This window comes from Brassica napus, chromosome A3, assembly GCF_020379485.1.
Source record: "Brassica napus cultivar Da-Ae chromosome A3, Da-Ae, whole genome shotgun sequence".
Taxonomy (NCBI): domain Eukaryota; kingdom Viridiplantae; phylum Streptophyta; class Magnoliopsida; order Brassicales; family Brassicaceae; genus Brassica; species Brassica napus.
The window spans coordinates 6,758,669-6,772,614 of NC_063436.1; the positions used below are offsets into that span (position 1 = coordinate 6,758,669).

A 13,946-nucleotide genomic window follows, 5' to 3' on the forward strand; every position below is an offset into this window, starting at 1 on the left:
GTATGATTAAACAGTACAATTTCACATGGGTCACTGAGGTTGGATAGGGGCCATAAGGGTCAATAGTCATCAAGAAAATCATTTGGAAATTTTGGATTTTATTTAATTAAATAAAGGAATTCAACAATGAAAACGGCATTAAACTCTGCTGATGATTTATTAAATGAACCGTAATGTTTATTTTTGCAATGCACTATGGGCTCGGCGACCTCGATTGATAATTTTTGACCTACCATTATTCTTAGATGACTTGACTAACTTGTGTATTTTATTGCAAGCAGATCTTTTGAGACTTTGATTAACATTTACAGTGTTTCTAGAAAGAGCTTGATATCTCAGTATTTTTACTTTTTTACTATTGGTTTAAGCTGTATAGTGTGTAGAAACAAACTTGAGAATATTTGGGTTGTAAAGAGAAAATGCTATTGGGTTGTAAAGAGAAAATGCTATTTTTAATCAAACTTTATAATTTTCTTAAGAACAAATTCAAGACTGTTAAGAACTATACTTGAAATAACTATCCATAAGAGTTACATATTGTGAAAAGAAAATAGGAACATAAAACTGTGGGTGTATTTATGAATATCTACCAACAATCACCAAATAAGATGTAAAGTACTTAAAATCTTTACATCAAAACCAGTTACAAATTAATAATGTTTAGATTTTGATCTTAGATATCATCCTTCAAATCCCACCTAAATGTGTTTAAGTTCAACTATATCTCATTAGGTAGCTAATTAGACCACCAAAATGATAATTTAGAATTTTCTTGACAATATATTGCTATAGTTGTTAGTTATAGAGTAACTTTTGACATTTTAGGTAAGGCACTTGCTCAAATCCGAAGCCCAGTTACAATAATAAAGATAGAAAAATAACTTGGAATTTTAAGTTGGGAGGGAAAAGCAGTAGATGTACTGATTTACTCCTTTTGTTAAGTACATAATTAAAGAAATTAATTACAAAAGAAAAACAAGATTCTTGATTCTTACTCTTTTTGTGGTCCAATACTCTTGAAACAAAATAAGACGTAGAGTAAAGCCCCAAGGCCCACAAATACAATCATGATTCAAAGAAAAGTGCGACACGAACACTGAGACGATTCTTGGTTCAGATAATGACCCAAAAAGAAAAGAACAAAAGGAAATGAGAATATTTCTTATGAACATTCTCTCCACTCCGGCTTTTTAACTCTAAAGAGACAATTCTTGATTCCAGAGCTTTGTTTTTGATTAAGATTCGAACATGGTATTCGTCAGGCTTGCTCAAATTGTTTTATCTGCTTTCTTTAATCTAGTCTGCATAGTGACGCAGCAACGGTATTACCATAAACTAAACTACACGATGTAGTCTAACCTTGATACTTCAATGTTTATTTAACCACTGAGAAAATAATAGCTTAATTCAAGCATCTTTACAGTACATTGACGCCTACGTCTAGACCGGCGTCAAATGGAACTTAAACGCCAACCCAACGCACTACATTGATATTTTATTAATTTGGTAAACACATGCCAACTAATTAACTAATAACTTCAAGATGGTTGCACAAACCCACATCAATTAGAGAGCAGATTTTCAAAGTTTAACTATTTGTATTTTATTAGTAAAACGACAATAGAACCTTATATAGTCCATGCCCGAAGTCCAAACCATTCTTCTCGCTTCTTCACATTCGCCGTTGTTAATGTTCGTAAGCCCAATTGATAACAAAACAAGAGACAAGCGCTAAACCCTTGAACTAGTTAAGGCGCATCGCTATATCACCATTTCTTATTCCTTGGCATCAAAGTACTATGGAGGGCTATTCTTCAGATCAATGACAATCACACTTATATTGTCATTGCTTTGTCTACCCAAAGCCAACCGCGTAAGTAACGTTGCAGCTAACACACTCCTTGAAGGATTCTGTCCTGATGATCCTTGTCCTTCATTGTCATCTTCCGTAGCCGTTTCGTTCAAATCAAGTCCCGAGGGAGCATCTTCACGGAGACAAAATCTAGCTATGTCGCAAGCTAGCTGACTTGAGAGCACGTCCCAGAGGCCATCGCTCGCTAATATTAAGCATTCATCACCAGGTTCCCTTCTCATGAAGGTTACTTCTGGTTCCCATGCTACCATTGGTTTTAGATACCTATCCCCTGCTCACATGGGGGTGTAACACATCGTTAGAAACATTTTTGCTACTTTAGTCTATAGAATGTGATTTTTATTCTTAAGAAGATCGACCAATACCAAAACGCCGACGCAAAAATTCGAAAAAAACTTAACCTGGTTGAAAATGGTAACAAAGACCAAGAATAAGATAAAAACGAACGAAAAAAACTCTTGTATCAAAAATATACTTCCTCCTCCTCTGTTTTAATTTTAAACAAGATGTTTTATTTAAAAGCGCACGAATTATTATTTATTAAAATGTAATAAATTTACTAATAAAAGGTTGATACTGGAGCAAATAAATTGGCCAAAGCAAGGAACAACTCTTTTCTATAAAAGTCACAAGCTCGGAACCAACATTGAGGAGATTGTGGAGTTTCAGTTTTGTAACCTAGACTTTTTATATAATGATCCAGTCATATCATTTCTTTATAGTTAATGCTACCATGCAAAATGGAAGAAGTAAATTTAAAATATGAACTAGCTTCTTTACACTAAAAATAGAAAACATCATCATATATAATGAGAGAAACCGATGGCGGTTTTTAAAAGTTAAGACAAAACAGAAAAAGTATTCTATTTTAAAAAAAAACTAGTAGTACATCAGAGCGATACGTTACTATTTTCAGAAGAACCGAAACATATTTTGCTTTTATTTTAAATCATCTTTTTACCTATCGCCCTCGACGTGGCTAAGATTCCTTCAACTCTAGCTCCGTCCACCACTAAAACTCGACCACCAGCTGCTTCAATCCTCGCACGCTCGTCTGGTCTATCCGGCTGCATAAAAATCCAACTTCATAACTTTACACAAAGACTCCAACGTTCTCAGAAGAGCTAAAACAGAGTACTAGTACTACTCAAGCTTAGACCAAACAAAACATTCGAATAAATAAAAACCACCTTATGATCATTACTTAGAGGAATAGCCATTCCATTCCGACACAACACCGCACGTGAGTCACCAGTATTGGCTACAACAACATTCCCATTCGTCAAAACCGCAGCAACCGCAGTAGAACCCGAAATCGCAGCTTCCCTTGGGTCGCAGTGGCAAAGAGACGCAGTGGTCCTACGCATGCACGTCCCCATAGCCAGCTCATCCATCCTCTCGAAACTCCTCCTCATCACTCCCCGCCATTTCTCCTCCACGACGTCGTTTCCTCCCCCTTCGAGCTTGCAACCTGGTTGCTCCAGCTCTTCCTTTACTAACGTGTGCATCGTCGTGCTGCACAATGTTGACACCTGTTAAATTACCAAAACGCCTCCGGTTAATTATTCTGTATTAAATATTTATTGTTCCAAGCGGTTAGCATCGGAAATTTAAAACTTAGAAATTATTATTTTTATTGCCTTTACCTGAGAACCGCCATGACCATCGTAAACAGCGAAGAAATGAACCGGTTTTTGCTGGTTAATCTCCGGTTTACACAAACTCGGTTTAACAGTAACCGTATCTTCCATCTTACGTGATCTCCCCATCACCGAAACTACTCCGTACATAGGTTCATCGTCTCCCTCTTCTCCCTTCCAAACTAGAGCTTCCGGTTTCTTGTGAGAGGAAGTCGGAGAAGGAAAGACACCTCCAACATCCGCCGGGAGACCGCCCATCTCCGCCGCCGCCGTCGTCGTCCGTGCATGTTTTTTCAGTGGAACAAAGCCTGAGTAGATAGTCTCTTCACGGTTCTTAGACGAACTTGGTTCGCCGAAAACAGCCGCTTGCCTCCGCATCTCGATTCTCCGTCGACGGCGCTCACGGCATTTAATTAGTTGGTGAAACGTCGTCTTTTCGTCCGGTGGAAACTGTTCTGTAGATTTCGGTCATCGAAGAAGAGCGATCCAGGTTACGTCGATGATCTCAAGATCGTCTCAGTGGACTGGTGAGGAACGCTTTATATAGGTGGGGACGAGGGAGAGAGGGACACTCAGCTTTGAAAGTGAAAGATTACGAGGAAGAGGAGATACGTGTCAGCTTGTAGATGCATTCGCGTGTTAGATTCTAGGCTCAGGTGTTAATTTTGTTGTCCGCGTGGATACGCCTTCGGTTTTCATAAACCCATCCTGTTTTGTAATTCCCCGGTTTGAACAATACTCTCGAGAGACAATTTTTTCGATTAATATAAGAAAAAGTATTTTCCCAAAAAAAGAAGAAGATTATTTTCACTCATTAAAAAGTTTTTTTTTTTTGCTAAAACACTCATTAAAAAGTTATTGAAACGTTTTAACCAGATGTTTTAAAATAGTTGAAAAATAAATATTTCAAATTATGTGTTGTCACAAGGAACAAATAGTTGGCTGTATGTCATTACTGTAAAAAAATTTGTTAGGACAAATAGATGTCTTGTATACTTTGAGCGACTTCAAACCAAAAAAAAAAAAGAATTCAAGTACTCCCATGTTTTTCATATATATTTTAACTTATATATTCACTGAATCATTTGATGGAAACAAAATTACTTTTAGATATCATAAGAACATCCACGTAGAGTAGATTTGTAACGAGGTGATTGTCGAAAAAGAGATATCCGGTTAGTTTCAGGAGAAAAAAAAAATTGTAATGAGGTGTCACCCTTCTCATAACTAACTATAGTCACTGTAAAAAATAGATAAAACTTGCTTTATTTTTTGAATTTATATGTATATATACATACATAGAATTGGTTACTAACCTACGATAAGGACAATTCTGAATATATTAGAAATTTTCACGATTCTAATATATATACTATGTTTTTAGTTTCCTTTTCAAATTGAAGTGTAAATAATTTTAACGCCCAATTTGAAAAGAATATAACTAAACTGGAATCAGAGCATTAGTTTTTGTTAAAACGTTTGTGAGCTGTAGTTAAATTTCAATCAATAATATAATCACAAACAAAGTAACAGTCGAATTTTCTATGTTTTATAGGTTCATGAAAAACAGGATTTACAAGTAATCTGACTATCACAAAGCAAACAAAAATATCTGAGAGAGAACTTAAGTTGGACAATAATCAATGCATCCATTATTCCGTTTGATCTCACGCACATCAACTACAATAGCTCGGTACTTTGTTTCGGTGGATGATGAATGAGATTGTATTTTTTCTTTTTTGGTCTTTACTAGAGATAAAAAGAACCTCCAAGTGAAGCAACTTATGAGCCAAAAGACCTATCGTGTCATCGGATATACAGTCCGGTCAAAATCACGAATACATCCCTTTGGGATATTGAACTATCCTCAATGCAGGTTCCAATGCTCTTTAGAGAGATTTTGCATAACCTATTTTCATATATATAAAATATTATTGGTTTAAAATTATTAAAATTGGTAAACAAAGAAAATAATAAATTTATTATCAAAATTTAACACTCCATCCATTTTTAATAGAAGACATTTTTAAAAGTTTCTGTTTCAAATTACATGACTTTTCAATTTTCAATAAATTTTTTATGCTATATGACTTTTTTTATATTTTCTACATTGTTTTCCTATTGGTTGAATAATGGCTAATTAGATAGTTGTGCTGTTTTTAGAAAATATATAAAATTAAATATTTTCTTAAACTTCAAATAATAAATTTGTACTTTCTTAATATGTGTAAAAACACATTCCATGATTTTATTACTTAATGTTTTAAACTCGTGCACACATATTTTTTTTTAAATTACTTTTAAAAAAATTCATCTAACTATAGTTTAACCAATAAAAATTATATAATATAAAACATTATATAGCATGCAAAGTTAATAAATTTTGTATCGAAATTTGAAAACGTCATTTAATTTTAAACAAAAAATCTAATAAAATGTCATCTATTAAAACGTAGTGAAACATATAGTCTTTAGAAAAAGAATAGTTAATTTTAAAGATATTCATGAAATTGTATCAGAAAAAAAAGAGTAAAAAAGCATTGCCGTAAAGGAGTAAGTCAGCAGCATAAATCAATGTAATTAGCAAGCAGTCAGCACAAGATTGCTTAAGCCGAAACTTTATTAAGGTTGAAGTGAGTTTTTCAAACCAGCAACAAAGTCCCTGACGGACCATAATATAAAGTTTTAAAAAGACGTCAAACTACTGATTGATCGATATCTTTATTTATGTTGAAATCCTTGTGAATTTTTTTTATATTCTCTTTAAGATCGCCCTAAATAAAAAGTTATGAATGTTCGTTCATCTGTTGTGTGTCCCTATTCTTTGGAGCAATCACTTTGAGGAAAGCTCGAACTGTTGTTATTTTGACAAGATGCGCAAATATTTCATCAAAATGAGTATCCTTCTTTTTCTTTTTTTCTTTTTTTGAAAAGAGGCAAAATGAGTATCCTTCTTTCACGTATAGTTAACTAATATCTACTGAATACTAATGACTTATTTCCTACGAAGATGGTGATATAACTCGCCACTGATCGTTGAAGGAGAGTAACTCCAAACAATAACTGATCATTATCAAATTAGTTAATGTGTCAAATGCTACTCTGATTTCACTGCCAATTTTAAAATATATAATATTCTTTTAAAGTTGAATATTTATTTTCAACAAAGTAATGGTAGCCTACTTACTGTTAAAGATTAACTTGGAGCATAACGTAAATTAGTTTGTATTAAGTTTGATTTCAGTTGAGAACAAAGTTTATTTTATTTGACCCGTTTTTAAGTCCATTATTATATGATTTGAGTCTTTCACTATTTTTTGTAGTTGAAAACTATTTCAAGTCCGGATCAAATAATGTCATGTCCATTTTATAATATTAAGTATTTTTATAGCCATCAAACCAGTCACTAGAACATTAAAATACATTTATCTGCATAATGTTATATCTATATATAAGTTGAATATATACTGGAATTATTTTGATAATTTTCCGTATAATACGTTCCAAATCTCGAGTAAAAAAACTACTTCGACAAAATCAACGGAGAAAAAAGTTGACGGATCGTCCAGTCATCATCACTCGTTCGGTGATTATCTACAACATCTTGATTCCTCAGGTTGTGGGAGCTGTACCAGTTAAGCACGTGGCATAGCTTTGCCAGTGTAGTTCATCGCCAAGGCCATATTGCTATTATTCTTTAATTGGTTTCCTCCAAAGGAAGAAAAGCGGCGCTATATATACTTTATGCTAACAAGTTTTATACTTTTATTTGTTTTATAAAACAAGTTAATGTAATGGTTACTTGGCTACTGAATAATTAAGAAAACAGTGATCAGTATTTTTTTTTTGACTTTCTAATTAGAAATGTGGAGTTAATTAATAGTGGGTTGAAGCTGAAAAATGCGGATCAATCCTAAAATCGGCTTCAGATTAATTTGAGTCAATATCTTAATAGCTCATTAAAAAAATTGGTCTTCTAGATTAATGTATGTACGATGTTACCTGCTTATGCAAGTTGACCTTTACGATTGATGACGTCCACGTAAGAAATACTGTTGTAAATAATAAAATATATTTTTAATGAACAACAAAATATATATATTAGATTAATAACAGAATGGGTATAAGATAATAAAATGTGTATCTTTTTTTGAAGTATAAATATCAGTGTTTTGATACCCGACACGTATCTGCGATCGGTTATCCCAGTATGTAATTTTAATTTATTATTATTTTTAATTATATTTTTAAAAATCAGTTTGTTTTTGTTTTTAAATTCTTATTTGTTTAGCCTACCTTAAAATGTGTAAAAATTTCAAAATAAACTTATATATATGTAATATTCTTATAACAGCTTCAAATGGAGTTTAGATCGGTTTGGTGATTGGTTAGTGAAGTGGGATATAGTTATAAGTAATACGTCAATTATAAGCCAGTTTACGAATCCATATTAGGTTTATAAGAACCTTTCATCTCACACTTTGAGAGGATTACAGAATTTTGTCTAAGTTAATCTTGCTAGGTACGTAAATCTATGTTACATATGTCTTGCTTAATCTTCAAATTCTTATCTTCGACTTCATTCGGGTATATTTCTTCTCTTATAAAAAAATTATTAGGTTCTTCTTTGTTTTACCAAAAACAAATATTAGGTTTTTCTTTTCTCCCTCTTAGTTCTATATAACATATTGAATCGTGGATTTATGGTCTGGTGCATAACTAAACCATTTTTCGCCCTTTTATATATCTCGTTTTGACGATTATTATTAAGGGATATGTATCTCACATTGGAAAATCAATGGGACATTAAGTAATATATAAAAGGTTATGGTCAATCCACTAATTGCCAATTGGTTTTGAGTTGGAAACCCATAATAAACCCGAATCTAACATGGTATCAGAACCCAGATCCTAATAAGTTAAATCTCTAATTAATATTAATCCTACCCGACCGGGTATATAGGTCGTAATTGACTCTCTCGACCGAGTATAACTGTCTTAAAAAGTTTCCGAGATTTCTGGCCGATAAGAGCCATCATCTCGAGGAGGGGTATTAAGGGATATGTATCCCACATTGGAAAATCAATGGGACATTAAGTAATATATAAAAGGTTAGGGTCAATCCACTAATTGCCAATTGGTTTTGAGTTGGAAGCCCATAATAAACCCGAATCTAACAATTATCTACGTAGTTTTTTCTGTTCCGAAATTGTTATTTTTTGTTTAAAAGAATATTATGAAATTCGAAATTATGTCCTTCGTGTTAGAGTGATAACATGATAGGTTTGTTTCATATATATTCGTAAGAGGTTTTTTTTCCTTCCAAATTCACTATATAGATAATTTTGCACTTCTTAATGATTTTGAATTTTTGGTCAAAAATATTAATGTAAGAAGATTAAGTATGAAAATACAAAACATCGTTATAAAATAGCTAATAACAAACGAAACTAACAAGATTTTAAGTTCCTCTTAAACAGATTTTGTTTTTGACATTACTGCTCTAATACTTTTAGAAAAGAGGACAGAACTAACTATCAACAACTATTAAATCCGTCCATGGTTACAGCTAAATAAGTTCGTTTTTTTTTCTAATAAATTTGTTTTCATTCTGGGTGCAGTTAACAATTTACAATTTCATTTTCTTTCTAAAAAGAAAAACCAGTTGACAAACTTAAACAAAAAAAAGAAAATAACATATAATATAGAGGAATATGAGAAACTTATCTTAAAACAGATGTAATCCACGTGGTAGTATGGCAGCTTTCCTTACTGCAACTCACCCTAAACGGAAACCAAGAGGCACTTCTATTGCCTCTTTTATATACACATCTTCTTGATTCTTTGTTTGGATTTTCTAAATGTAGAAGCTACTGGAAGCTACCTTTACTTCATTCTCATTCTTATTACATGCTATTGTTTTTCTAAAAGTCGAAGCTACTGGAAGCCACCTTTACCTCATTCTCATTCTTATTACATTGATTTGTGTAGTCTTTGGGACCAACTTGCAACCTTTAGTAAACAATTTTTTATATGTCAAATAAATCAAAGTTTCATTTTTTTTTGTAACTTAAATCAAAGTTTCATTTTGAACACTCATTCGGCCGTTCTTTTAGAGCATATCCATTCCTATTCCATTTTTTCCTCAAAAATGGAATAAAAGTGAATATAAAGTAAGGAATGCTCCAACTCAACTTCATATCTCACTCCATAATAAAATTTACTCCATAAATAGAGTAATCTATTTTTTGTTTGTTCATCACTCCATTATGGAGTGGGAAATAAAGTAGGATTGGAACAATTTTATTATATTTTCACTTTTGCTCCATTTTAAAAGAAAAAATAGAATTTTACATTAGAGATGCTCCTAAGCATTATCTTTTGAAACACTTTTTTTTGAAACACTTTTTTAAGTAGTATCTACTACTTTGCATTTTATAAAAAATGTTTTGTTTTGTCATATTTTTCAAAACTGAGAACTAGAGGTAAGTATGCAGTTTTGTTTTGATTAATGATCCATAACCGACTTTCTTGTTTGCAAGAGTCGGTATCTTGAAAGGACAAACTTGAGATGGAAGATGTACGGCGCCAGCCTACAATAAACTTGACTATTTTGCAAATTACAAAAAACAGGCTAAGATATTTTCGCGATATTACATAGTTTAAAATATTGTTTATTATCTGTCACTACTCACTAGCGAAGTTTATGGATCTATTTTATTTTCTGCCGATCTTTCCGCAACGCGAGGATTGTCTACCGCTAATGAACATTTCTCATTTCTATTTACCTGGTCCATGGATTTTACTCCATGCAATGGTATTAAATTTTTGAGAGACTCAAATTTTTTTGTTTGTTTACCTTATAATTATTATATTTTTTTCTTTGTGCTTTAATCTCACTCGGATAAATATGGCTAATCATAAACGATCCTTCATTCGATTATTCTATTAATTATGGTTAACCAATGTGGGTGATTTGATAAACTTATAATTTTCTAAAATTTAGATGTGTAAAAATAGAAAATATTTACAATGAATGTTTGAACTTAGATTTGGATTTGTTAGTTAAATGTTAAGTCCATTCACTTAATTCTTATAAACTAAATATATGTTAATCCTTTATATTTGATAAAATATAAAAAAAAATCATTAAATTCATTATATTTGTTTTGAATTTGTCAGAGATTAAAATCCCTGTTAATTATTGCACTATAGAGATTTCATTTTTATGTTAAAAATGATATTTGGACTTTTCATTATTTTTATATGAAATGGCATGTTAGCATGATAAAAAGACATAAGCAACACATAAACAAAAAAAAATCGTTATTTTGTTTTTTTCTCGTTTTGAATTTGTTTTTTTTTTGTTTTCCAGTTGAGAGTACAATATTTACAATATAATAGTTTTATAGTTTCTATTCTTCAGTGTTACTAGATAGTCGATGTGTGGGTGTGGTTTGTATTTTAGGATCCTGATTGCATAAAAATAGTAACAACAAGCAGTTAGAGAACTAAGATATGAGCATCATGTTTCTACACAAACCCATTTTTCGTTCCTCGTATATTGATATCAATTATTATAATTTCAATTCTGGTTTTTGTTATTATATAAATTAATTATTATTATTATTTTTTTATAAACTAATTATTTAATTTTGCTATATTGTAGAAATCATAATTCTACACAAAAGACTTATTCCAGATGCCATCAAGGCATCTTCTCTTCATACAATCACGAGACTGCTTGTAGCTACGACTATCCAGGTCATGCGGTTTTCAACGACATAATGAGAGGGATGTGTTGTAACACCTTTCTTTTGCTTAAAACAGTTTTTTTACCAATGTGTTGGTGGCTTAGTAGTAGTGTAAAAGGGTTGGTTCCTTTGTGCCCTGGATTCAAACTATCTTTGATATGAAAGGTTTTTCTTTAACTCAGAATTTTTAAAAATTCCGGGAATATGAAGGATTATGGGCCAAAGTTACAGAACTTCCATCATCATTATGTGTTTGAGTATCAATGCTTTTTGTTTCGTGCAGCCGAAATGCTGCGATGTTTCATGTGAAGAAGTTTGACGAGTTCATGGAAATACCTTCTTGCATTAAAGGTTGGCACAGCAGCAATGCCCACCAAGCGGTGTCATATATTCATGTGATCTTCCATAAGAAGTTTTAATCATCTTTTCAGATTACTTATTAGATTGATATGGGATATTTGTTTTCGAGGAGGTGACTTTGTTTCCATTTGGGACATATTTGCTCGTCTTCTTATTATTACGTTTGGTCCGGTTTATTTATAAAGTTTTCTTTTTGTGTTTGGAGATTAAAGTCAATGAGGAGTTGTGCGTTAGCAAGTCAAACCACTTTGGTTTAAAGGACGCAACTGTTGTTTTTATCATGTGAATCCACCAAAGGCGACACCAAATTTTACAGATTCATTTACATGCTGCATTTATAAAACCATTTATCTTTTTTTTTTTTTTTTTGTGTGCAACAAGTGTTTCATTAATAAGTTTAAGCGTTTATTACAAAATTAGAATCAACATGGCATGCACAAACCATAATGTGCAAACCAAAAGGCTAACTCCCTAACATGTAAACATAGAACAAGGCTAAAGACACAAACTTATAGAAATTTGATAAAAAATTATGCAAGATATTTGTGATCCAATCTATGAAAAATTTACATCGCACTCCAAAATCTACAAAATAACCAACGGTTAGTCAACGACGGCGCAACACCATCTAAAACCTCGACTCTCATAGAAATGACAATCGTTGCATCTACCAGCACCAAATAGACCTTCACATAATATTATATCAAACACATAAAACAGCAAACGATTACAAATATTGGTAATTTTTTCAGATTCTGAATACCGGACGGGGATCACCTCTTATAAAACCATTTATTTTATCATCATATCTTGATTTATTTTATTTGAACTGAAAAGACTCTTGCCTTGTCATCGTCCATAGGTGAAACAATATGAACTTTAAAAAATATCAAATCATTCAAACAAAAGTGTCTCTTCTTCATACATAAACAAACATCTCCAGCGAGGGATATGATATATACACCAACAGTTAATTGAACAAAAACACACGGGGTTTGTTTTGCAATTTTCATAACTCGAGGGTTTAATTGACATTTTACTAAACAAAAGGGACTAAAACCCGAAAAAATATTTTTCTTTTTGTTCAACCCTAAAACTAGAAAGAAGAGAAAGACCTCTTTGTTCCTGCACAGTGGAAGAGTTGGGAGATCTGCAGATATGGCGGACGAAGCAACCCGAACAGTAACTACCTCTCTCTCTAGAAAGATTTACTTCGATTTATTTGCGATTAATAGTCTGTTTATTTAACAGGCTTTTCTAGAGATTCAAGCAAGCATGATCGATCTCACCGGGAAGCTCAAGCAGGTACATATCAATAATCTTCCTTTTTTATTTATTTATTTGATATTACAAATGTTTGTTCGTTTGAGACAAATGTACAATGCTGGATTCTAGCTTGTTCTTGAATGTATGTATTGAGTTTGGGAATCGCCTCTTTATACATTTCATAATTAAAAAGCTTTGTTTAAATTTGATTCATAGGGTAATCAAAACTGATATCTATATGTTGAATGTGTATATTATGGATTTGTAGGTGCAGACTCAGATGCGAAACAAAGAGGGAGATAGAAAACGTGCTTACTTAACCTTGGAGGAGCTACGTCCGTTGCCTGAAGATACAAACACTTACAAGTCTATAGGTTAATTTGATTCACCACCCCTTCTCTCTGGTTTCATAAGGGAAAGTAGCTTTTTTCATTTTCTTCTAACTTGTTGTGTTCTGTTTTTTTTTTTGTTTTTTTTTCAGGAAGAACGTGAGTGGTTTAATTTAATACTCCCCCTCCAACTTAAGGCTATTGGGAGGTTTATATAGTTTTGTTGCTTTATCATATGGTTGAACAGGTTTCTTCTAGAGCCCAAGAGTGTACTAGAGGCTGAACAAGAGCAGAAGTTCAAGGATAGCGAAGCTACAATTGCTTCTCTTCAGGTAACATGAGATAGAAAACTTGTATTTTTATTGGCGGATTTAAAAGATTCTGATAAGTTGTAGTTAGAGAAAGCATTGAAATGATGATGATCAATGTCAGACATCGAAGGAGAACTTGGAGAAGAAGATTGCAGAGGTGGAGAACAGCTTGAGGGAGCTGTTGCAGCAAGAACCTGGCATTGCTCGACAGATTATGTCCATGTCTATGTAACTTCTTTTTCTGTATTTTCCTCAACCCTTGAACAAATGGTACCCACAAATCTGAGTTTGGTTCTGCTTTTATCAGAGAGGATGGATCTATTTCAAGTTTTCTTTATCAGATCAGAGTATTCTAAACTCGCTCTCGTATTGATATTGCAAATGAACCGAGGTGTGTATGCCAGGATGACATT

At 32.5% G+C, this 13,946-nt stretch overlaps 2 protein-coding genes across 2 annotated transcripts; one reads left to right on the forward strand and one right to left on the reverse strand.

Annotated features, from left to right (window-relative positions):
• Positions 1-1,584: 1,584 nt before the first annotated feature.
• On the reverse strand, positions 1,585-4,056 carry LOC106351036 (probable protein phosphatase 2C 75). Its single transcript, XM_022715337.2, has 4 exons — positions 3,520-4,056; positions 3,064-3,405; positions 2,835-2,940; positions 1,585-2,144 (listed from the first exon to the last, which is right to left on the reverse strand). Exons 1-4 carry the CDS (start codon positions 3,889-3,891, stop codon positions 1,798-1,800), a joined length of 1,167 nt encoding a protein of 388 aa, XP_022571058.1. The 5' UTR covers positions 3,892-4,056; the 3' UTR covers positions 1,585-1,797.
• An 8,623-nt stretch (positions 4,057-12,679) lies between these two features.
• LOC106345894 (probable prefoldin subunit 1) lies at positions 12,680-13,892 on the forward strand. Its single transcript, XM_013785105.3, has 6 exons — positions 12,680-12,809; positions 12,879-12,932; positions 13,162-13,267; positions 13,375-13,381; positions 13,470-13,554; positions 13,655-13,892. The coding sequence occupies exons 1-6, from the start codon at positions 12,786-12,788 to the stop codon at positions 13,763-13,765; spliced, it is 387 nt and encodes a 128-aa protein (XP_013640559.1). The 5' UTR covers positions 12,680-12,785; the 3' UTR covers positions 13,766-13,892.
• The last annotated feature ends 54 nt before the right edge of the window (positions 13,893-13,946 follow it).